Source organism: Amaranthus tricolor, chromosome 2, assembly GCF_026212465.1.
Source record: "Amaranthus tricolor cultivar Red isolate AtriRed21 chromosome 2, ASM2621246v1, whole genome shotgun sequence".
NCBI lineage: Eukaryota > Viridiplantae > Streptophyta > Magnoliopsida > Caryophyllales > Amaranthaceae > Amaranthus > Amaranthus tricolor.
The window spans coordinates 788,724-815,323 of record NC_080048.1 but is presented as its reverse complement, the minus strand read 5'-3'; the positions used below and the strand labels follow the sequence as shown (position 1 = coordinate 815,323).

At 31.6% G+C, this 26,600-nt stretch overlaps 3 protein-coding genes and 1 pseudogene across 5 annotated transcripts; 3 read left to right on the top strand and 1 right to left on the bottom strand.

Annotated features, from left to right (window-relative positions):
* The first annotated feature begins 2,697 nt into the window (after positions 1-2,697).
* Positions 2,698-5,438, top strand: LOC130806951 (pentatricopeptide repeat-containing protein At4g25270, chloroplastic-like; annotated as a pseudogene).
* Positions 5,439-6,935: 1,497 nt separating this feature from the next.
* Positions 6,936-8,377, top strand: LOC130807060 (putative disease resistance protein RGA3). Its single transcript, XM_057672343.1, has 3 exons — positions 6,936-7,250; positions 7,350-7,525; positions 7,615-8,377. The coding sequence occupies exons 1-3, from the start codon at positions 6,936-6,938 to the stop codon at positions 8,375-8,377; spliced, it is 1,254 nt and encodes a 417-aa protein (XP_057528326.1).
* Positions 8,378-15,633: 7,256 nt separating this feature from the next.
* LOC130807059 (uncharacterized) lies at positions 15,634-16,502 on the bottom strand. Its single transcript, XM_057672342.1, has 2 exons — positions 16,205-16,502; positions 15,634-16,109 (listed from the first exon to the last, which is right to left on the bottom strand). The coding sequence occupies exons 1-2, from the start codon at positions 16,392-16,394 to the stop codon at positions 15,634-15,636; spliced, it is 666 nt and encodes a 221-aa protein (XP_057528325.1). The 5' UTR covers positions 16,395-16,502.
* Positions 16,503-19,054: 2,552 nt separating this feature from the next.
* LOC130806948 (putative disease resistance protein RGA3) lies at positions 19,055-26,391 on the top strand. 3 transcript variants are annotated; one of them, XR_009040415.1, is made up of 4 exons: positions 19,055-19,293; positions 21,376-24,745; positions 24,826-24,892; positions 25,151-26,391. XR_009040415.1 is itself a non-coding variant. In XM_057672211.1 (3 exons), the coding sequence occupies exon 2, from the start codon at positions 21,636-21,638 to the stop codon at positions 24,711-24,713; it is 3,078 nt and encodes a 1,025-aa protein (XP_057528194.1). In that variant the 5' UTR covers positions 19,055-19,293; positions 21,439-21,635; the 3' UTR covers positions 24,714-24,745; positions 24,826-26,391. The 3 variants fall into 3 exon arrangements, 2 of the variants coding, with proteins under 2 accessions (XP_057528194.1, XP_057528193.1); XM_057672211.1 differs by having other exon boundaries at positions 21,439-24,745; positions 24,826-26,391; XM_057672210.1 differs by having other exon boundaries at positions 24,826-26,391.
* The last annotated feature ends 209 nt before the right edge of the window (positions 26,392-26,600 follow it).

Here is a 26,600-nt window from a genome sequence, read left to right as displayed (position 1 = left end):
AATGCCTTGACATCCTTAGAATATACAGCGACCAGGAGGTGGAGAATTTGAAAGATTTCTGAAGATTTATGATTGCCCCAAATTAACAAGTGTTGTGGTAGGAGGATTGGAGTATCTCTCTGCATTGGAGAAACTAGTGATATCAAGATGTAAGAAACTGAGAGTACCAAAACAAAACGAGAAGGATGGTAGTAATATTGATATTGGCATAATAACATGTCCATCCCTTCACACTTTGAAATGCTCTTCAAACCCTTAAAAATCAAGGATAAATGTAGAATAAAAGAAATGCCAAATTGGGTGTCCAAACTTACCTCTCTCAAGCAACTTGAAATTAGTCGGTGTTTACAAAGCCTTAAGAGAAGATGCAAAGAACCAGATGGGGAGGATTGGCCTTACGTTCAACACATCACCAACATTCATTTTAAGAATATATATATATATATAAATGTTATCATCTTTAAAAATATTTCCTAAACATAACTCCTTAATGATGTGTTTGCAAATTAAATCCGAATGTTTGATGTTTCAGATTTTAGTAGAGTTTTGTGGCATTTCTATGACCTAATCCAAATATTGTTCTTGTTTATTTGTCTAATTGTCGGATCGATTAATCATTCAATCAAGAGTAGTGTTTTGCTATGTGTCAAGTTTTTGGTTGAATTGGTTTTTTGACATGGTATTAGAAACCAACATAACAAGAGGTTACGAGTCAAGAAACCAATTCAACTAAAAATTTAAGCTGATAATTAAGGCCCCGGGATATATTATATACTCTAACACGCTCCTCACACGATAGTGGAGAATTGTACGAGTGGTGAATTGTAGTAAATACTTGATGGGACCTTCTCTATGAGGTGTGAATATGGATTTTTTGATGTAACCTTATCAATTTTAATTAATTGCAAAATTCCATCAAAAATCATCTAGATGGATTAATCAATAATCATTTATTAGCAATGGCTGTTAGCATAAATTTGTAAGCAATCCTTCTTATTATTGCATTAGGTAATTGCTGATGTACTAATATATATGAAGTATATGTAGTATTACTGTTTTAATTAATTTATATTCTTGTTTAGTTCTTTGCTAATAATACTTTCCTCGTTCAAATCATGGCTAGCTTTGGCATTATTGCTGCAGGTAAACCTCAATAATCATCCTCATCTATTTAATTTATTGTAACATTATTCTTATTTCTTAACATCACAACAAATTGCTAGCATTTCCTTAATTATTATCAAAAAATTAATCACTCAGGAGAAAGGATGTAATAGCCAGTTTACTTATAGTAACTACTAAGGGTGTTCAAAACCGGATATTGGTTCGAGCCGAATTCAAATATCCGAATACCCGGTTTTTCGGATACCTAAAATTGCGACCCAATTCCGACCCAAATTAAATCGGGTATCCGGAATCCGGATACATGTGTAAAGTGCTCTACCATATAATGTCTAAAAATTAATTAAGGAGTCGAGTTTTAATGTTAATTAACTTTGCTTTAGTTTAATTTGTTCTTTTTAAGTATGTACGTGTGTGAGTTTCATGTTAAATGCGATCAATATTGTTCACATTCCTATTGGAATAATACATAATAAATTTATTGTGTCTTTAATTTGGTTTTGATCGTGTAAATAAAATTTTTTTTAGTTTTCAATCTTGTCCGATAAGGAGAAGTGATTTGAATGATAATATATCTAAATAAACGAGTAATATAACGACTTTATATAATAATAGCATATCATTAATTTAAGCCCACAACTTATTAATATATTTAATTAATCCTAAACCTTTAAAATTTTAATTAGACTACAAATTGAGCATAAAAATAATTTTAATTCTAATAAATTATAATGACACATATATTCCCAAAAGTAATTAATCACTAAATCTCAACTTTAGTTCACTAATGAAATTAGATGTGGTGGAACTAGGAGAGATAGAGAAGAAGATGTTGCAGCTAATAAATTTGGTCGAAGCTCATAAAAATCTCACTCGAAATTATAACATTCTTGGTCGAGACTCTAGCAACTTCGGTCGAGACTTCACAAAAGTTTTCCAGAAGTTTTTATTCTACTAGATGACTGATCTTATTCTTGGGCGAAATTAGTGAAGCTCAAGCGAAGCTTATTCGATCTCGGGCGCAGCTTCTCATAAATTTTTCCAGAAGTTTATACTTTATTCGAGTGTTTATTGTTTTTAGAAGCTTTTTGCAATATTAATGGTACTAGACAATCCCCGTGCGATGCACGGTTATTAAAATAAATTGTAAATAATTTTTAAATCAATTATTAATAGCATATAATAGCTAATATTTAATTCATTTTTGATTTTAGAATTAATTTTTTATAAGTTATGTATATTATATTAAACAATGTTATTTTAATATTATTTTAATCTTTACTAAGTAACCATAACAAATAATGTTAATATTAAATTCTAATTTTAATAAATTGTTTTGAACACATATTCCAATACTTATGTAAATGAAATATTTTTAATGATGATAACATTTATATATTAAAAAATAATTTAAATTATGATGCAAATATAAAATTAAAAACAGCTTGTTATTAATCACTATAAGATTATAAATGATCAATTAATATTTTTAGTTTTCAAAACAAAAGCTAGCAAATTATTATTAGATAGAATAAATTTTTTTGATTTTAAAAGCTAACAAATTATTATTGTGTATTGAATAACGAAAGTTCATTGATTCGGGCGAAGTTTGCAAATGACTTTACAATCATCAAAATTCACAATTCATTGTAGTACAATTCACAAAAGTCACTTTAATCAAAGCAAAGCTGCTGATTTGATTTAGTATACACAATTGTAGATTATGGAAGTAGTCCATATCCTGTAGACCTAATTTTTCAAATATCTGTTTTCTTCATTTTAGATCCCTTGTTTTTCCCACCAAAATGCTAATATCTTCAACCTCCATAAATCTCTGTTCTTTATCCACCATTTTTTCTCTTTGTAACAAACTCAAGAAACCCAGTAAAACCAAGAAACAAAAACGTAATAGTAATCAACTTCTTATAAGTCCTAATAAAGGCAATAATCTTTCATTTCCAGCTTCAATTTCAACTCCTCTTCTCCCAATAAACCAAGTTCCGCGCAATCAAACCAAAATCCAAGCTCTTGATGCAGTTGTTCGCGATCTTGAAGAAGCATCACTCAAACATGGAGTAACTGTTGATACTCAAACCTTTTGTTCCCTTCTTGAGATGTGCTTTCAATCGAAGGCAATTGAGCATGGAATTCGGATACATCGCTTGATACCATCAAAAATTTTGTGTAAAAATGTTGGGGTCGTCTCGAAATTGCTTAGATTGTATGCTTCAAATGGCCGGGTTGAGGAAGCACACCAACTGTTTGATGAAATGCCTAATAGAGATGAGTCTGCTTTTGTTTGGAATTCTCTTATTTCTGGGTATGCAGAGTTGGGGATGTTTGAGGATGCACTTGCACTGTATTTTCAGATGGAAGAAGAGTTGTGGAGCCTGATAAGTATACATTTCCTCGCGCTTTGATGGCTTGTAGTGGAATTGTGTTGATTCGTGTTGGAGAGGAACTTCATCGACATGTTGTTCGTTGTGGATTTTATAATGATGTTTACGTGTTGAATGCACTTGTAGACATGTATGCTAAATGCGGTGATATAGTGGAATCTAGGAATGTTTTCGACACGATTCGTTCTAAGGATTTGGTTTCATGGAATTCAATGATTTTAGGGTATATTCACCATGGACTTTTAGCCAAAGCAATGGAGATTTTCCACAATATGGTCAAAATTGGATTGGAGCCTGATCATGTTACAATATCAACAATTATCTCTAGAATTTCAGTGTTTATAATTGGAGCCCAAATGCACGGATGGGTTATTCGTAGAGGTCTAAATCGGAGCTTGCCTATCGCAAACTCTTTGATCGTTTTCTACTCTAACCACGGCCATCTGGACCAATGTCAATGGCTGTTTGCTCAAATGCAAGAAAAGGATATTGTCTCGTGGAATTCGATCATTTCTGCACATCGAAATGACCCTCGAGCATTGACATACTTTAAACAGATGGAGGAGACAGGTGCAACACCTGATGCTATCACATTTGTGGCTCTGCTATCAGCTTCTGCACAGTTAGGATTGGTGAACGAAGGTAAATTTTTCTTCTCATCAATGATCGAAAAGTATGAAATTACCCCGATCATGGAGCATTATGCTTGTTTGGTTAATCTTTACGGAAGGGCAGGAATGATCAATGAAGCATATGATATTATATCAAACAAAATGGAGTTTGAGGCTGGACCGACAGTTTGGGGAGCCTTGTTATATGCTTGTTTCCTGCACACCGATTGTGAAACTGCTGAGCTTGCTGCTCGACACCTTTTCGAGTTGGAACCTGATAATGAGCATAACTTTGAACTGCTAATAAGGATATATGACAATCTAGGTAGATTAGAAGATTCAGATCGAGTGAAAATGATGATGATCGACAGAGGTTCGGATTCATAGATGTCATAACCCATGGAGAATATCTCACTACTTTGAAATCTTTAATGCAGGAATTTGCATTTTTCACTGATATTTGTGATGAATCCAAATTACACTCCTAGGTATCCCCGAAAAGATGCATGAAAACACCACCGGGATTAGTACAATTCACACACAATTTAATACAGGTCACACATCGTATCCCAGTTCAATTGAATTAGAACTTACACTTGACAAAAGTAATCTCGACTCTGACTTAAGAGCAAAATTTTCACTTTTCAATGAGTAATATGGCTAATTTTGACCGAGATTAAGGTAAATTTCAACCGAGATTATCATTGACTTAGATTAGAGACTCCAAATAATACCTCGGAATGTTTTCAAACTCTATGTTTGAAAACATGAGCCTCAAATATTGTCCTAATTATACACATTCATTCTATTGATATTCGGTGGACTTCATCAAGAAACGGAGCGACAAAAACTACTTGAATGTAAATACCCAATAAGACATCAAATAGCATTTAATAGCTTATGACGCTTATCCATCAATTATAGCTCATTTCCATTACTTTTGTCCTCAAAACTAGCTATAAAAAAAAATGAAAGATCTTATAAATATGACCAATATACTACTTTTATTAAGGCTTAAACATAGAAATAAAAACAAAAAATATTAAAACTGACGAGAAATATAGGGTCTCGGGTGCGGACCAACAATTAGGGGTGTGGAATTGAAAAGGTCGACAAATTTGGAAAAACAACTCAAAACAGCTGAGTTTGAGTTTCGTTCAAATTAAACTTAGTTTTTTTAGTTTTTTGGTCGTCGGCTCAATTAGGAGTCAAAATTTTTTATCAGGTTTCAGACTGGATAAAAACTTGACTACCTTTCTTATAATTGAAATTAAAGTTCCAAAATAATGAAATTGCAATAATATAAAGTCCGATTAATATACAGCTAGTCTCTTGAGAGATCGTTTCTGTGAGAAACGGTCCTCAAGCCCATGTCCTTTTAGTTCATTATTAAAAATAATAATAATAATAATAATAATAACAACAATAATAATAATAATAATAATAATAATAACAGTCAGGGCTCCTTTCTCAAAAAAAACCTTCAAAATTCCAATGACCATCACTAACACTCCTCTTAGAAACTTATTCAAGCTAATTATTGAACAACCACTCTATTCTATTATTAATGAAAATTAAAAATTCAGATTCAAATATCCATTCATGCTTTCATTTCGAACTTATTCACAATCACTTTCATAAAGAAACACTATGAATGCTTTAATGGAAGAATTCGAGCAATTTGCAACAAGCTCAAAAAAAAAACCAAATTTGATATTTTTGAGAAAGAAGAAGAAAGGCTAATATTTAATTCTTATTTTGAAATTAAACCCCTAATTATTGTTTTGTATTTTAAAATTGTTTTCTATAAAAATGGACGACTAATTATACGGACATGTCTCTTAATGAGACAATATTATACAAGACAACCTGAACAATGTTTTACCAAGATAGCTAGAGTCATATGATCTTTATTCAATCATTTTGTACAAGTTGTTTGGAGAATGAAAATGTTTTTTTTATTAATAGAGTAATAAAAATGAATAATGTGAAAAACGAATTCAAAAGTTAAACAAAATGAAAATCCTAAGCTAGCCTAGTGTTTACGGGTTCTCCCTTTTACCCTTATTTTGAAAATTTGATTTTCATCACCTATTACAATGATTTTATAATTTTATTTTCCCTTTAGCCAATAGAGATTCTCTAGTCTATCCCGAATATAATAAAGTAAAGTGTGGTTGGTTCCTTTGCTCTAGCGATAAGATAAGATGCCCATAATTACTTTTGACTAGTACTAGAGCTATATTCCATATTGCATGGCTGAAATTGATGGAAACACCAACATTGCAATTTGCAACACCACAATTCTGCCATTAAAATTTAAAGACATTATTGTGAAGGGAATCATATATCACTTGGTTAGTCGATTCTATGAGTACAAAACAACTTTTGACTATATCATATACTCCAATGATGCATAATTAGATTTATGAATACAATCCCATTACTAAGTGTTATTATAGCCTACTTTCTTCCATATATCCTTATTCTCTTCTCTTCTACAATCACTCAATTAAGCCTAATCAGGGAGGTCATCGGAACAGTCATGTCCGTTACACAAACACTCCTTGCAGCGTTGCAATGTTCGGAGCTAAAGGAATTTTCGTCGATGTTTGGCTACAAATCCCAACTCGATGATCTCGAACGAACTGTCAACACTATCAAGGCTATCTTCCGTGATGCGGAGGCCAAACAAGAGCTCTCTAAAGACGAAAAATAACTGATCAATGAGCTTAAAGATGTCGTCTTTGAAGCTGATGATTTACTCGACGAGTTTGTCACACTAGCTGAACAGAAACAGATCATGAAATCTGATGGTAGTCTTACCAAAAAGATGCGCCTTTTCATTAATAGCTATAACCCACTTGGGATCCCTTACAAGATGTCTAAAGGGGTTAAGAAGATTAGGAAGAGGTTGGATGCCATTGCTTACAACAAGCAGCTTTTGTTCGAACATGATCCTAAGTCGATTAGAGATCGAAGGCCTGAGACTTGTTCTTACATACATGAAAATGAAATTATTGGAAGAGAAACAGTGTTGAAGGAAATTGTCGATATGCTGCTTGATTTGGATGCTCAAAATAAGGTTTCTTGGCTAAGTATTGTGGTTTATGGGAGGGTTAGGCAAAACTGCGGTTGCGCAGCTTGTCTATAATGATCCTAGGATCATTAATGCTTTTCTGATGAGGATGTGGACTTGTGTTTCTGATCAAATAAGAAGCGACTAGATGTGGTGACGGTTCTTCGTAAGATTCTAACATCGGCAAGTACTAGCAACAATTTTGATATGAGTTCTAGCTTGGATTGTGTACAGATCCAACTCCGGGAACAACTTGCTGGCAAGAAATGTTTGCTTGTGTTGGATGATGTATGGACAGAAGATCGAGTTCAATGGTACGAGTTGGAAAAATACTTGATTGGAAGTGAAGGGGGAAGTTGGATCCTGGTGACTACACGATCAGAAAAAACTGCGACAATTATAGGAGATGGTCGAATGTACAAGCTACAAGCCTACAAGGCTTGTTGGATGAGAATTCGTGGAAATTGTTTAAAAAGGTAGCATTTGGATCGGATACAACAAACCCTCCTGATGATTTGGTTGAGATTGGCCAGGAAATAGTTGATAGATGTGCTCGAGTCCCTCTTGCAATAAAAGTGATAAGAAGTCTTTTATTTGGACAAGATAATAGCAAGTGGGAGTTGGTTCGAAAGATTGGTTTAGCCAACATTATGGTGGGTGAAAACAACAATATTATGCCCATTTTGAAGATGAGTTGCCATCATCTTGAGCACCCATTGAAAAGTTTTTTTAGTTATTGTGCGATATATCCCCAGGATTATGCGATTGAAAAGGAGACGTTGAAAAGATTGTGGATGGCGCAAGGTTATGTAGTTCCAAGATACGCAGGTCAGAGCATTGAAGATGCGAGTGAGGAGTATTTTTGTGCTTTGTTGAAGAGGTGCTTTTTTCAAGACATACTAAGAGGTGAAGCCGGTGAGATTTGGTTCGTTAAGATACACGATCTCATGCATGATATCGCTCAAAGTGTTTCAAAACACGAGATTTATACAGCAGCAACTATTAGTGACAACTTGGATATCAATGTTTATCGTCATCTATCAACTTACAACAACGGAAAGTTTAGCAAATACTTGGTGGTTGAGAACCATCTGCGGTCATTTCTTCATGCTGATGGTGAACTCGGTGACAATAACTTGGAGGCACTCGTGGGAAGTTGCCGGTAATTGAGGGCATTGAGCATGTCTTCTTCAAGAATCAGAACATTGCCAGAATCAACAGGTAAATTGTTGCATTTGAGATATTTAAATCTCTCGGGAAATAGGATCTTGGAGGTCCTCCCTAACTCAATTACAAGATTATGTAATTTGTAAACATTATTGTTACAATACTGTCTTAATTTAAAAGAGCTCCCTAAAGAATTTGGTAGATTGGTCAAACTTAGAGTATTAGATATATCATGTTGCAAGAAATTGAGTTTTATACCTAAGGGCATGAACAAATTAAGTTGTATTAAAAAACTTAGTCATTTTATAGTGGGTGGTCATAAAAGTTGTTTTAAGTTGTACATAATGGTTTTCTCAATTAGAAGAGTTGGAGACTCTTAACAACCTCAAAGGTTGTTATAATCAAGTGGCCTGAAAATATTAAGAATGATGCTCAAATAGTCTCTAAAAGAAAGGGATTGTATTTGTAGAATAAAGAACATCTCACTAGCATTACTATTATATTTGGTAATATTGCGAGTGTTATAAGAAAAAACGACGAGAAAAGTTTTAAAATGATGGAAGATCTGCAGCCGCATTTTAATCTTCAATGTTTAAAAGTTGTGAATTATCCTGGTATGCGAATGCCAGAGTGGATGTTCCTTCTTAAAAGACTTATAACTTTTGAACTTAAAGAATGTAGAGAATTGAAGTATATGGAAGTTTGTGGAAGTGAAGAGGAAGAACCATTCCACCCCTTCTTTGAAAACCTTATATTATATAATCCGCGAAAGTTAAAAGGATGGAGGAAACGAGGGTTGGAATTGGTAGATCGCGACAATTCACAATTTCAATCATTGCCTTTTCTTCCCCGTTTGAAGAAACTAGAGATATATGGGTGTCCCAAGTTGATGTGTATAACATTGTATCCTAGTATGAAAATATTATCTCTATCCAACTTAAATGAAAGTTTGAGAGGAATAATAAAAATAGAAAGTGATTATAAATTCGTACAGGTTGAAATAGATGACGGGGAATGGTTAAATCAACTACCATTAGAGGCTTTTCGATGCCTTGAAGATTTGAAAATAAGTCGTGATAAGAAGATGGAGAGTTTGAGAAAAGTTAAAGTGGTGTTTCGTGCATCCTCTTCTTTTGTTCGACTTCGATCCTTGAGTATATATCGTTGCGACAAATTGAAGAGTATTGTAGCTAAAGATTTGGAGAATCTCTGTTTTTTGGTGTAGTTAAGGATATCATTTTGTGACAATTTGGAATTTTGGAAAGAAGAAGAAGAAAAAGAGAAGGGAGAGGATTGTAGAGGTGTCGACATGAGCATGATCACTTGTCGATCTCTTCTTCCGTCCCTCCGCTAATTGGGATTGATTGTGCTGCCAAAGATTGTGAATTTTCCGGATTGGATGCGATTATTGCCAACTCTCCAAACCCTGCAAATTGAAATTTGCGGAAAGCAAACTCACATCTCTAAAGAAACTTGGTGTCTCGTATTGTTCAAAAAGCTTGGAATTAGGATGCAAAGAAGATTGGTCTTACATTCAACATATCCCCAACATTCAATTTTGGAACAACTTCACGACTGATTAGTGAACACCCCACAGCTTTACTCACCCAACTGTTCATTGTATAACTACAAAAATTCAATTCATTAGCACTTGTTAATCAAGTCAATAGTTTAGCGTATGTACTTTTCAGCTAAATCATATTCAAACACTTGTGAATTGAGTTTTACAAATTTGCATTAGAGTATATAATAATTCCCTGCTATTCATTTTAAATGTTTCATTTGATTTTTCAATACTATTTATCAATCACACTTATTATGTGTTTTGTTTTTAATCTATAAGTTAAAATATAGTTAAGTGGAATCTTGTTTAATTCGTCTTAATGTAAATTTTATTAATATCAATCTTTTATAATTTTTACTCGAGCACAATTAAAGATATTTAAGATTGAAAACGTACATTGAAAAATGTGCCAAAATCAAATGTGACATTTAAAGTGAATATGAAGGAGTATATTATGGAGTTTCAGCTATGAACTTAATTTTTTTTGGTTGATTTATTTTTTCAATATCATACTAGAAGTCAGTGTGACAAGCATTATGAGTTACACTTTTGAAATTTTATGTGTAATATGTTTTCTATCACCACTCAATTAAGGGTGGACTCGATGGAGGCTTAGCCCTTATGAAATTTTTTTTTGTTTATCTTATAAAATTAAAATATAATCTAAAATTTACAAATTACATTAAAAAATATAAAGTTTTAAAGTTCAAATTTTAGCCTCTATTTTATTTGGGTTATTTACAACTCAATATCTCAATATCCACCACGGTCGATACATACTCCCACATGATCAATTTGTACTAGTAGCAAAAATTAGTAAATCGTTGACTTTTGTAAACTTAATTTGTAAACGATTAAAAGTAAATCATATAATCATTTTTGTTGATCATAATTTTCACAAATGTAAAATCAGCGGTACATTAATAATTTAAAATGAGGAAAATCAAGTTACATTAGCCTATAAAGTACCACGCCAAATAAAGCACCACAAAACTTCATAAAGGAGTATAAAAATAACAAATAATTATGCTTATCTTCTCCTTATTTGAATGGGTTAGTCATAAGTTTTAGTTCAACTAAATTGCTCGTTTTGACCATTTATATCTAAGATGAACTAAAAATAACTGCAACCTAAATATGTAATTTAGTAATTCTTCAATAAAAATAGTTTATAAGAGAACAAAATTGTAAAATTTAAACCAGCCTAAAAAAAATTGATTTATCATTTGATATTTTATTAGCTACTTCCTATTTATTGTAGTGGATAAATGTACGATTCACACAACAATAATTGACGAGAGAATCATTCCTGAGTTATCTACATTGCTTTATTAAAGGGGTGTTGGCAAATGACAACTAGATTATTCTTGTTTTTTTTTTTTTTTTTTTTTTTTTTTTTTAATAAGGTTTTGGTAAATAATTTTAAGTAAGCTGAAAAATTGATTGTTAAGTTAACATTAAAAAATATTTAGAATAATTTTTTCATTAGCTTTTAGTTTTTTTATTCATTTTTTCTAATATTTCAAAAAACGAATAACTAATAATTAATTTATTAAATACTTTTGTAATAGTTAACTTAAACAACTAACTAAAACAATTAGTTTATCAGCTAATATTTTCAATTGATGAAAGCTAAGAATATAACTTTTGGTTTTTCTACATTGTTATTAAAGTTAATTATAGTGAAGCACAATCATAACTATTTCTCCTTTATTCAATACCCAAACACTACCGTTACCATTCTTTTCCTATCATACTCCTCTTTTATTCATCTTTACTTTATCATTCTCCATTTCTAATCCCAAACAATGAATTTTTAAGATAAATCAAAAAAGCTATTTGCACCAAAACTTGGCCGAGACTATCTCAAATTGAGATCAAGAGTGGGCCGGCCTAATTTACGCGTGTAACAACATCACACGTTTTCCCTTGTTTCTTTTATTTTCTGGAAATTTATCAAATTTGACCTTAATGGTATTAATTTTGACCTTATAGGTATCAATTTCAACGTAAAGTAATACTTAAACATATCAATTAAAGTAAAAAATTTCAATTTCAACCTATAAGTGATCAATTTTGACATTAAACTGATTAATTTTTACCTAAATATGGTTCTGTTTCACAATTTTAGAATGAAGTTATATAAAATGGTATTATTATATCATTCTATAAATGAATTTCAAACAATAAATGAATGGTCAATAAAACTATCAATAACAGTGTTAAAACTATTAACATATTAAATTTAAACTAAATGCTATACAATATATCTATACAATTTGAATACTTATTTTTAAAACGATAATTGAAGATTAGAAGTTTGAATTGAGTTAAATTATAAAACATCATTGTCAAATTATATGTCATAATTTAACTATTAACATATTCAATTTGAACTAAAACCTATAAATAAACCTAATATAAATAATTAAGCTTAATATAAGTTAGAATTTAAAATTTTTTTTATAGTTCCAAAAATTATAACAATTATCCATTGTAATCAAAAAGTAAAATCCATTTTTGGTGATAATTTCAATAATAATAATAATATTAATAATAATAATAATAATAATTTATTTTAATTTTAAAAATAATATTAATTATTTATTCTAACCAAAAAATAGTTGATTTTTTTTCTTATTTAAATTAATATATGATGAAATTATGAAATCTTATTTACAAAAAAAATATAATATATATTATTTCTTTGTTTTTCTATTAAAGAATGTTTTTTGTTATATAGTTGGATAATTCCGATATATTATAATATTTTTTGTTTCAATAAGAGGGAGCTCAATCCTTTTTTCTTCAGTGTTTTGTTTTTTTGCTGATGATTTCGATATATTATAACAATTCTTTTTATTGTTTATTTTTTAATAAATAAAACTATAATATATTTTGTCATGGTTGAAGTGATTCAAGTATATTTAACAGCTGACCATACATATTATAGGACGTTCTTTATAAAGTACAGTCTTGAGTAATTATCCACATTGTTAAATTATTAAAACTTATTTACAAAAAATACTTAGTATATTATTTATTTTTCATTTCTTATAAAGAATGGTTTTTTGTTATATGATCGGATAATTTCGATACATTATAACATTTTTGTCGTAATAAAAGTAAGCTCAGTTATTCTATTTTTCTATTTTTTCCTTGTCTTTTTTTTGTTGATGCTTTCGTTTTATCTTTTTCTTTTTTAGAATCCATACATGATTAATACTAAATATGTATAAAAAATTAATTAGCATAACGTAGGTGATGAACAATAATATATCCCTTCTTTCATTTGTCTTAGTTATTATTGTTATTAAAATTTCTCATCTACTATTTAAAAACAAGCGAGCAATATATCCATTTAATTGCAACTATGATTAACATAACGGTGGTAGAATGTTACGATTTTAATTAGAAAAAAATTATTAGATGTGGAATTATATTACCATGTTACACGATCCAACAATATTTCAAATATTCTATAATTATACATAAAAAAAAAAAAATCTTTGTATCAAAATGGAGTTTAAAATTTATTAATGAGAATTTTGATGTGTAACATTTTTTCTTTCTTTCTTTCACAATTTATTACACTTTATTACAATTTTCTAACGTTACCTACCTACCACTCAATATTCCGACTAACATTAGTTTTACCCCCAAGTATATGCTTATTGTTCCAAAGCAATTATTTATAGGTAAGCCCTTTTAAATCATAATTTCTAGAATTCTCTACCTTAATTACAATTTAGAAACTCTTATTTATCTAGAACATTTTAGAATATTCTTGAGCCATCCTTTTCAGGATGTTTTAGAGACTTCTACATTATTCTCGTATATGCAAAATTTTACTAGTATGTTCTAGGAACTCCTGAAACATTCTAGACTTATCCAGCATTTTTATGATATTTCTAGAGTATACTAGTCGCTATTATAACATTTTAGATATTTCCACAATCTTCTAGAATGTTCTAGTTGCTTCTAGAACATTCTAGACGTTTCTAGACATTTCCAAAGTATTCTAGCTCTTTTAAAATATTTTGGACCAATCTTCCTGATATTTAGGTTTAAAAGGTTTACTCATAACATACGACCTACCCAAATAATTCACGAACGCGAATCTATTTTTAGTTTAAATATTTATCAAATTTGATTAACAAAAAATCAAGACGTATAAGCATAATACACCAAAAGTTCTAATTATAATTATACAATTCCTATGGTTCAAATTACATGCCTCTAAAATAATTATAGTTGAATTAAATTTAGAAAAAATTACCTACAATAATCCAATCTTTTTATGATTTTCCTATAATAATCTCATCTATTGATTAACCATGAATAATCCTAACTTTAAGGGGTATTTTCCTAGAGTAAACTTGGGTAATCCGATCACCTGCTATAGTAGGTAATTCACCAAAAAAGTAAACTAAAAATTAATTTAAAATTAGAGAAAAAATTTCAAAATTTACATAAAAAATTCTTAATAAAAAAAATCATAAATTTTTTTAAAAACATTTTTTAACATTGTCTTCGAATTTTTATTTCAATTTATCTTTTATTTTACAAAAATAAAACTTATTATAGCAAATCATTTGATTACCGGGTTTACTCTTGAAAAATACTCTTCAAAGTTGGGATTATTCATAGTTAATCAATAGATGAAATTATTATAGGAAAATCATAAATATGTTGAATTATTCTACGTAATTTTTCCTTAATTTATTCTCCCCTAGGGTAAGCTAGTTACCTTGATTTTCAGTAGAAAAATAATACTAAAATTATAGAGTAAGAAGAGAATAGTATTGCTCCTTAAAACTTCATCAACAAATAGGCGACCTGTCTGATGTTCACAAAGTCGTATTTTTTGCTCTTTTTACAGAAATCACACCACGATTTTCGACTTTAAGAAACAGGTGACTTGTCTGATTTCACCTTCTCACACGTCGATTTTCGATAAGATGAGAAAGAGATTCGAGGAAAAAAAATAGGCGTGCAAAATCGACGAAAAATGAAAGAGAGAAGAATAAGAATAATTCTTTCTCTTACACTCTAAAGTTGGTTTGAGAAGGAGTTCGAGTGCCCTAAAATAAAAAGTTGGAAATTCAACATGATAGCATCTAATTTTATAAAATGCCAGTGGTAGCATTTTTTTACGAAAATTCCACATAGTAGCATCCAGTTTATGCACAAACTAATTGCCATAGCATTTTCCGTTAAGTTCTTGTTAAATTCCGTTTAATTCATCATTTTGTAAGTCTTTTCCACATGGTAGCATCCAGTTTTTGTTTAATTCACGATTTTAACTTTAAATTCACCAATTTAATGTCTAATTCACCGTTTAATTCATTAACGCCCATAAATGTTGTAATAATTTTGTTTTCATTCAAATTGTTGGCGTTATAAAGTTCAAAAGGTAAGTAGCCAAGCACTAATACATATTTACTTCAAGCACTAGTACATATTAGTCTTCCAAACACTAGTTCAAAAGGTGCCTTTCAAGCACTAATACATATCTAGCACTGAGACGTATTTACATAACTATATTTAGGATGCTTTTGAAGATGACGACGTAGAAATCGTCTTTTTACCCTTCTTTTTCTTAGCTGTCAATCCACCCTTGCAAGTCTTCACATTGTGTCCAAACTTCTTGCATCTACTACACTTCACAGTCTTAGACCTTTTTCCCTTTCATTCTTCGTCTGCTTCCCTCTTTCTATTCTTTGCAGGTCTTCCAATTGCTCTCTTCATCATTGGTGACTTAATTAGTGGGAACTGCATCTTTGGCCAATGCTCAGGGTCTGGAATAGATCTAATAGTGCTTGCATATACTTGCTTGTACATTTTGCAACTGTACCAATCATTGCAAAACCTTATGGGATCTTGGCTTGAATGTAATATGACCCTCACAGCATGCTTGCAAGGGATCCCAGTGAGTTGCCATGCATTGCACATGCATGTTCTGTCATTTAAGCTCACAGACAAGGTGGATTTACCATCTTTAATCTCATAAAATCCATCAGCAGAATTGAAAGCCTTACATTTTCTTGAGTCTGAAATCAGGGACTTCACTCTCTTTACTATATTAGGACAGAAATCAGTGTTTATCCAGTTTTCACTCTTTTTCTTTCTTGTGGCCATCCTTACCATAGTTACCCTCCTTATACCTATCACACAAATGCACTTATTCAACTTCATGGATTTCAAGTTCTAAAGCAAGAAATTTATGATTTACAACAAAAAAGTTTAAAGCATAGATTACCCTCAAGTAGTGTTAAAACACATTTGCACCTATCAACTCCAAGAGTTGCATTAAAGCTCTCAACAAAGTTCGTTTTGTTCTCATCACAACAAACATTAGGGTCAAATGCATACTTGGTCCATCTTGTTTGATCTCCAATATCTACAAGCCACTCCCTTGTCGTAGGGTTCGCGTCGTCAATGGCTTCCATATCTTTCTTGAACTTAAATAGAGAAGTGGCATTTGCAGCCCTCCAAAATAGTGCATAAATCAACGGCCCTGGATATTTTTTCTTCTAGTTTGCAGATAAAATGCTTGCAGCAATATCTCCTCCCAGCAATTGGCCATAGCTCATTCAAGGCTATCTCAATTCCCTGCACAAGTAATTTATGAGCATAATTATGTATAAACAAGTGCTAAGGTTATAAATGAATAACTGACCTTCTGTCTATCAGATATGATGGTCCAATTTTTCACCTCTACCACTTTCCTTTAGTATGTTCTTCAAGTGCCACACAAAAAATTTCCATGTTTCTTTATCTTCACCAGAAACAATAACATTTTTGAATTCTAAGTACCTTCCTCAATTGATATTTGTTATGAATGAAGGAATTGCAAGCTTACAGCATCTAAAACCAGAAGGCAGTTTATTCATTGCAAGCTTACAGCACCAATAAGCCCTAATTGAACTCTAACTACTTACATCATCAAAAATAGCAAAATCAATGCCCTAATTGCAAGCTTTTAATTCATGAATAGATTTTAATTGTCAAAACCAGAAAGAAACGATGAAGAAGACGATGACCCTGCTAATTGCAATTCAAGCACAGAAAACACAAAAAGGAAGAAGGAATTCAAGCAATTCGAAGCACAAAAAACACAACATCAAAAATAGCATAATCAATGCCCTAAATTCCACATGTATTCATTTGCAACAAACACAGAAAAGAAAGAAGGAAGAAAAATACCTGTGAAATTGCAGCTGTGTTCGCAGAGATGGCCAGTGAGATCAAAGAAGGAAGATGACCGGTGAAATCGAAGAACAATGATGCCGGGTGAAATTGCAGTGAACTTCAAAGGAGGAAGGAGGGATGAACTTCGAATGTGAAATCGAAGAAGAAAGAAGGCAGTGTAATTTCAAAATTATATGGGTTTAACGGTCAAGAAACGTTTTGGTATGTTTAAGGCTATGGAAAACTTAAATGCAAAAGTTGGATGTTACCATGTGAAATTTCCCAAAAGTTGTAAGTGTATGTGCATTAATGTGGGTGGATGAGGTTGATGATGGTAAGCGAAGAGATATGCTCTTGGGTAGTTCAATGTACAAATCATTGCCAAGGTAAACTAGAACACGCTTTAGGCTCTAGAACACATTGGAATTAGGTTCCTGATCATAGTTAAATTTAATTTACGGCAAGTGTATGTTATACGTGTAGTTGCGGATAAGTAAGCTAAGGCCTAAGATTAATGTTGTTTACCAAATTCCTGTAATATAAATGCACTCCGAATTTTTTGTTTTTTTTTTTTTCACAAAAACTTGGGTGAGACCATTTAGCTTGTGAGATGCATCTTATTGGGCCGGTCCAATTGTATATATATATATATATATATATATATATATATATATATATATATATATATATATATATATATATATATATATATATATATATATATATATATATATATATATGATCAATTTCACAAATTAAAATGTTAATTTCAAGAGTTAAAAGACCAATTTAAAGATTTAGAATACCAATTTCAAGGACTTGAAATTGACATTTTAAGTTATGGAATTTAATAGTTTTAAGACTTAAAAGGTCAATTTCAATATTTTAAAAAATCATATTTAAGACTAAAAGACCAATTATAGGACATTAAATTCTCATTTCAACTTTAAAATTGGATAACTCAATCACTAAAGTAGATATTAAAAACTTTAAAATTGACTTTTTAAGTCTTAAAATTGGATTTTTAAGTCTTGGAATTGCCCTTTTAAGTCTTCAAAATTAGTATGTCAGAATAATTTTAAAAAATTATTGGGCCTGAGCTAGTTGCACGGCTAAGACCGTCTCATACGAGAGTAACACTTCGAATTTTTTTTTTTAATTTTATTTAATTTTATTTTTTTTACTTTTTACTTCAGCAAAATTGAAATTTTAGTTGAAAATTTGGGTGGGAATTTTAGTGCATTGTAAAGTAAATTTTAATTGGCATAACATTGTCCTACTGATTTTCATATTTGTGTAGCATCTAATAAGGAAGCATGGTCAAATCGTAAAAAGAAACTTTTGATTTGTTTTTCAATAAATACTCCAAAATAAAAAACAAACCTAACCTAAAAACAGCAAATTTTTATTTGGAGCAATTAATTGGAACGGATAAAATTTTTATTTGTTTTTCAATAAATAATCCAAAATTAATACCTTTAAGGTCAAAATTGATAAATGCTCAAAAAATTGAAATATTGTTACACGCGCGAATTGGACAGTCCCCAATTGACGGTCTCATAATAAGACCGTCTCGTCCAAGTTTTTGTGTTCAATAAATATCTTTACATATTATATAGCCATAGGGCTTGTTAAAAAAGTTTGACCATCGATTCGTCTCTTAAATAATGGGTCATGAAATATTAAAATTTGTTCGGTCGGTCTCCTGAGAGACCATCTTACAAATAGACGTCTCTCAGGCACAACCTATTAAAGTTTAATTCCTACTCTTATTTTATATTTTTCTTTAGGTCGACCTAATTAGAGATAGTTTCTCAAAGAGAACGTCTCTCATAAGAATTTGTGAAAATTTTAATTTACGGATTGCTTAACTGATTCATCTTAATTGGGTCGGGTTGTGGGCAAAAAAAATTAAAACAAGAACCATTGACCCGATTATAGTAGATAAAATTTATTGAGGAGCAGGGAGAATCAAACAGTTGCAAATGAGTCGCCTTGCCCCATTATCAGAAGATCTTTTCAACAAAGAAGAAATCAGGAAATTGTCTAAGAAAAACCATGCATGCAAGAATTAGGTTAAAAGTTGAAACCCTGTTAAGTGTTCTTGTCTGCCCTCTTTTTCTCGTCTTTCTTCAACCTAACCACTCTATTCTTCAGGTATTTTCTTTTTCTATCATATGTTTTCCCACTTTATACAATTTCGTCTTTTTTCAATGTTTTCGTTTTTCCATTTATTTGTAATTTTTGAACAATTATCCTGAGTTAATTATAAAGCTTTTGAATGTTTCTCTCGTAAAATTGATAATATTTTATTATGTGATTATGTCATTTCTGGGTACTTGTTTAATTTGTAAGATCCTTGAAATAGATATTTTCTATTTCTTCCAATTTTCAATTGATTAATTTAAGATTCTATATTTAATTTTTCGAAATGCATAATTATAAAATCAATTAGATTGTATTCTCTAATTTTTTAATATGAGATCACAAATAAATGGTTATTTAACGTCTGCAATTTAATTTGATCGAATTACCAAGGGGCTATATATTTAATCATCTAACATCACCAAATTATCAATTAAATAGCAAAAATAAACACATGAAAGAATTAAAATCTTTTAAAGGTGGGTTATTATTGCGTTGGCTTAAGGATTAAGCATAAATTGTCATACTTTTGCGTATCTGCATAGTGGACAGTATTATATAATCACTTTATTATTCTAAAGATTTCTTAAATTATGTGTTTATCTCATTGGACAAACATATAAGATATCAGAATAACTAAGAGGACTATAAAAAAAACGAAACTACAAGCTAATTTTATAAGTTCCAAGCAACTTGTGTTAGAGTATTTTATCATGTTGAGAGAGGATGGAGGAGAGGAGGGGCACCCATAAACCATTCACAATAATTAATAAAAAAATATTTGTTTATATTGATTCGTGGTAGATTAGAAAATTCCTACAGATAAATGGAAAAGAATTAATCTTTCGTGTAGGTGGTGTTTTATGTGGCGACTGTGTTTTTGGCTTTTTTTAGGTGATTGACAAATATTTTTTATCCACATGGTGAACGTAAGCTTCTAACTTTTCCATTGGTAGACAAAATGTTAAGGTTTTTGTAACATTAAAGTTTTTACCCATCGACTGATTTTCGTAAAAATAAACATCATAATCACCCTTAGCCTAAGAAGCACATTTTTCAATGTTTTGGAAATAAGTACTTAATTTAACGAATAACTTAATATTTTGTCTACTGAATATAAAAGTTGAAAGCTCATGATCTATCACACATAAGAGTCAAAATCTCATGATTTTAACTAAATTTCACTATTAAAAATAAAAGAGATGACCAGGCTTTGGTGACGTGTCAATAAATGTGGTTTAATATAATGCTTGTAGGTTGTAGCTAATATTTAATACTCCCTCCGAACCATTATAATAGTCCCATTTGCTTGGCCACGGTTATTAAGGATGGTGTGGGGTCCATTAAAAAGGGTAAATAGTAAAGGGTAAGTAGTGAAGGATAAGTAGTGAAGGGTAAGTAGTGAAGGATAAGTAGTGAAGGGTAGTTGGGTAAGTAAGGTATATGGGGGTATATTCGTAATTACTTGTGTGAACTAAGGATATTTAGGTAAAAAAAAATTGACAAAAATAGAAATGAGACAACTAAAAAGACTTTGCCAAATAAGAAAATGAGACTATTATAATGGTTCGGAGGGAGTATTAAAGAAATGGCAGGAATCAGATTTTACATGTGCAGATGTGCTGCCAAAAATTTTAAACTTAACATTATTATTTATTGAGTTTGTGATCAAATGGGTGCACTTATTACGGATCTGATGTGTTTACATGATATTATTCATAATAATAATAAATAATAATAATAATAATAATAATTTTAAACCATGTGTTTATATAGCTAATGACCTGTTTCATTATTATTTTTTATGATTACTTTATTAAGATTGTGATTGAGTGTACTAATTACGGATCTGATGTGTTTACATTTAATGATTATTTGATCATTGCTAATTACTTATTGATTACAAATCAAAATCTTTTAAATAGACAAGTTGTTTACCATTCATTATTCACAAACCAAACACATATATTGAAGTATTTGCTTGTCTATTCTATCTCTTCCTGTTGTGTTCCCATCAACCCAACTCAATTCCTTGAAATTTGATGATGGATGTGGTTGGAACAACCTTGTCTGTTACTCATACTCTTTCTTCAGCATTGCAACGCCCTGAACTGAAACATCTCCTTTCGACCTATGGCTATGAATCAAAACTTGAAGAGCTTCAAAACACCGTCAACAAAATCAAAAACGTGCTTCTTGATGTTGAAGCCAAGCAGGAGCTCTCCTATGTAGTCCAACTATGGATTGAGAATCTCAAGGATGTTGTCTTTGAAGCCGATGATTTGCTGGATGAGTTTATCACTCTTGTCAAGCAGAAGCAACACATCAAGGCTGATGGTACAATATCCAAGAAGATGGGGCTCTTTCTTTCTCGTTCGAACCCTTTAGTCCTCGCTTACAAGATGTCTAAAGAGGTCGAGAAGATAGGGAAGAACTTGAGTTGTTTTGCTGATAAGATATCATCTATGATGGAGTTTAGTCTTGAGCCTATTAAGAATAGAAATCGAGAGACATGTTCTTATGTGGATGTAGTTGATATTGTTGGAAGAGAAGCCGACTTGGAGCATATTGTTGGTATGTTGCTTGATTATGATGTTCAAAATGATGTTTCTTTCCTTCCTATTGTGGGTATGGGAGGATTAGGTAAAACTGCTCTTGCACAACTTGTGTACAACGATAAAAGGGTTGAAAGTGCATTTTCTTTGAGGTTGTGGCATTGTGTTTCTGATCAAGATCAGAAACAATTGAACATTGCTGATATTCTTCGTAAGATTCTGACTCTAATTACTGATGAGAATCATGAAAAATCCTCTGAGCAAATCGTGCAAAGTCAACTTCAAAACAAATTATCATCTAAAAAGTACTTGCTTGTTTTAGATGATGTATGGACTGAAAATTGCAATCAATGGAATGATCTAGTAAGATTGTTGAAAGTGGGTCAAAGAGGAAGTTGGATTGTGGTGACTACACGTTTAGAAGTGACTGCAAAATTCATCGGATGTGGTTCAATGTTCAAGCTCCAAGGTTTGGCGAAGAAAGAGTCATGGAGCTTATTCGAAAAGATAGCATTTGGTTCAGAGCACTCGAACCTTCATGATGATCAGTTGGTCGAAATAGGGCAAAAAATTGTTGAAGCATGTGGAGGAGTCCCTCTCGCCTTACGAGTAGCAGGAAGTCTTGTATATGGTCAAGACAAGAGGAAGTGGCAAACAGTTCAAGAAGTCGGCGTGGCCAACATGGGCAATGACAATGGTATCACACATATATTGAAGCTAAGTTATCAACATCTTCCATTTTCAATAAAAAATTGTTTTAGTTATTGTGCCATTTTCCCCAAGGATCATAGACTGAACAAGGAAACATTGATAAATCTTTGGATGGCACAAAACTATGTTATTCCATTGGATGAAGATCAAAGCATTGAAGATGCATGTGAAGAACATTTTTTTATTTTGTTGCGAAGGTGTTTTTTTCAAGATATAGAAAAAAATGATATGACTGGTGAGATAAAATCGGTTAAGATACACGATCTTTTGCATGACATTGCACAAGGTGTCTCAAGCAAAGAGATTTTTGCAGCAATTAACATCAGTGGAAACCTAGACAAAAAAGTTCGTCATCTCTCTATTTCTAGCAACACAAAACATGGTAAATTTCCTTTGAACAACACTTGTATTCGTTCGTATCTTGATATTTCTGAGGTAGATTATGATTTGAGGAATGTGGATAATAGTTTTGAGGAGACATTACTCGATAGTTGTAGACACCTAAGAGCATTAAAATTAACAAGATTAGGGGAAAAAAGTTTGTCAAACCCTATAGGTAAGTTATTGCATTTAAGATGTTTAGATCTATCACTTAACCATGAAATAAAAATACTCCCAAATTCAATAACAAAATTATGTAATTTAGAAGCCATAATTTTATTTGAATGTATTTTCTTAGAAGAGTTGCCCAAAGATTTGAGTAGGTTGATCAAACTTAGAGTCTTAGATGTTTTGGGTTGTTCTAGATTGAAGTATATGCCTAAGGGCATTGATAAGTTAATTTGTCTTAATAGACTGAGACATTTTATAGTGAGTGGTGAAGAGAGTTATTCAAGTTGGACGGAATGGACTTCTGGGTTAGAAGAGTTGAAAGCTCTTAACAACCTTAAAGGCGATCTTAATATTGAGGTTAGGTGGCCTAAAATTGTAGAAAATGTGGTTGAAGAAATTCGAGATAGAAAAGGATTATATTTAAGGGATAAGAAACATCTTGCTCACATTGAAATTAATTTTTATAATTTGTTTGATGAGAGAAGACAATTGTTTAATGAGGAAATAATAAAATTGATGGAAAATCTGCAACCACCTTCTAGTCTTCAGTTTTTAAAGGTGGAGTGTTATTATGGTACGAAAATGCCAAAGTGGATATCCCATCTCCCAAACCTTGTGTCTCTTACAATTGATGGTGGTGTGGAGTTGGAGTACTTGGAAACCTTTGGAAATGCAAAACAAGGGTCATTCCTCCCTTCCCTTCAAAAACTTGAGTTATTATATCTTTGTGAGTTGAAAGGATGGAGGAGAGGACTAGGGGTGGAAGATAACAATAACTCACAATTGGAATTACTTCCATGTCTCCCTAGTTTGAAGCAATTAGAGATAAATGATTGTCCGAAGTTGATGTGTTTTCCGGTGTGTCCCAGGATAGAGATATTATCTTTATTAGAGTTTAATAAAAGATTGAAAGGGATAATAGAAACAGAAAGGGATGAGAAAAGTGCTCCAAAATTAAGGATATTGGAAATATATGATGATGTTTCATGGTTGAATTCACTTCCTAGGGAGTCTTTTCAGTGCCTTGAAACCCTTACTATACATAGGAATAGGAAGTTGAAGAATTTGGGAGAAATTGAGAAGGTGTTTCATGGCTGTTCTTCTTCTCTCCGATCTCTGTGTATTGTTAATTGCTCCGAATTGAGAAGTGTTGTGGTGGGAGGATTGGAGCATCTCTGTGCTTTAGAGATTTTAGAGATTAGAAATAGTGTGAAACTGAACTTATCTGAAGAAAAAGAGGGAAAGGATGATAGTGACGTCGGCATGGACATCGAAACATATCCATCCCTTCTTCCATCTCTTCACACTTTGAGATTATCTGGTCTCCAAGAAAATATTGCGAGTCTACCAAACTGGACACAATTCTTGCCTGCTCTTCGAACCCTTCATATTTGGTTTTGCTCAGGACTGAAAGCAATGCCGAATTGGATGCCTAAACTCACCTCTCTTAAGTTACTTCATGTTTCTCATTGTTCTAAAATTCTGGAAAGAAGATGCAAAGAAGATCCAGAAGGGGAGGACTGGCCTTACATTCAACACATTCCCAACGTTCAATTCATAGATTGTTATGATGAATACCATTCGGATGAAGAGTATTCTGATGAAGACTACTGATTAACTCCTCTGCTCTTCTGGCCATTTGTCAGGTTATTTTTTCTTTCTTTAAATTGACTTGCTCTTTTTTCGCTGGAAATTCAGCTTATTCACATACTCCTACAAAACGCAGGTATGTGCTCAGGCTAGTGTCATTACAGATACTGGACAGGAACTTGATGTATGAAATGCTCAGTGCAGTATCCTGATCTTCCGTTATGATAACAAAATTAAGATAACAAAAATATAAACACGCACTAAAAGATGATGAATATAAAATTCTGAAAGATAAAAAGTAATGACATTATGATATAAATTTATTAGTCTATAAAAAATAATAGTTTAAATTAGAGTTTGATCCCTTAATCATAGATTACAAATAAGTTACTCAAACCATTGGATTGTAGTAGTTTTTTTTTTTTATATTTTTGCACTCTTTAAAAAAAATATCATATTAGTAGGAGGGACCAAAGCCAAAAATACAAAGGATCGCATTATCAACAAGGGGGTCGTAGCTTCGCCTATGGCTATCACCAATCTTAACACATGCTCAAGGTCTAGCATGGAACTAAGTTATTACTTCTAACCTTTGAATCCAAATTCTTCTACACTTCAAATGTCATGTAACAACATAACCAAGAGTAACAACACACTCAAGTTACTCTCTTAAAGTTTATATTGATTTGAAATAGAGGAGAGAATCCTACATACATATAAAAATTGTGAATTTCCAACATCAATAGACGTGTTATTTAATCATGTTCCATATATTTGACTTTGCTGCCCAGTGCCCATCCAAGCTACTCACACATTAATTCTTTATGGTTGTAACTCATATTCAGTATTATAGAATGGTTAGAATGATGTAACATGTGCTGCTCAGATTTTTTGTGATTACTTTATAAAGATTGTGATCATGTGGATGCACTAATTACGGATAGTCTGATGTGTTTACATTATATTATAATTAATTGTATTATAATTAATAGCAATTAAACCCATGTGTTTAATTACATTTAATGATAATTTGATCATTGCTAATTACTTATTCACAAATCAAAATCTATTAAATAGACAAGGTGGTCTACCATTCATTATTCACAAACCAAACACATATATAGAAGTATTTGCTTGTCTGTTCTATCTCTTCCTGTTCTGTTCCCATCAACCCAACTTAATTCCCTGAAATTCGATTATGGATGTGGTTGGAACAACGTTGTCTGTTACTCAAACTCTTTCTTCAGCATTGCAACTATAAATAGGGTGCTCATCACTTGCATTTTCATCATCCCACCACAACATCCTTGAGTGGTAAAGCAAAAGTGAGAGCAATATTTTAGAGTGAGATGTAGTAAGTGTAAGATTGAGCTACTATAATATAGTAGTAGTATATATTGTATTCTTATATGTTTCTAGTGCTATTAATATTACTTTAAGCATTAGTTGTTGAACACCACTCTAAATTTTATTGTCCACATTATTATTTTGCTATCCCTTCCACATAAATATACCCCGAAATTCTCTACAATTGGTATCAGAGCCAAACGGTCTATTGTGAGACTCACTTTGGTAAATTATCAGCCAAGGACTGGTATAATTAGTCAAAATAACTTTGGCTACCCGAGTGATCAAGTGATCACATTGACATTCCATTTGTGTGCAATCTGGGATTGTGAAGGTTTTTAGTGAGAGACCAAACTTACTTATTACGTGAGAGACGTAACTAAGTCACAAATGACGGATATTGCTAGTACATCTGGTAATATGGAGAAACTCAACAATAATTATTACACTACGTGGAGCATACGTATGCAATTTTATTTGTTGGGTCAAGACCTTTGGGGTATAGTCGGTGGTGGTGATACCACAATAACAACTGATGTAGAAGAGTCAAAGAAGTGGAAGATT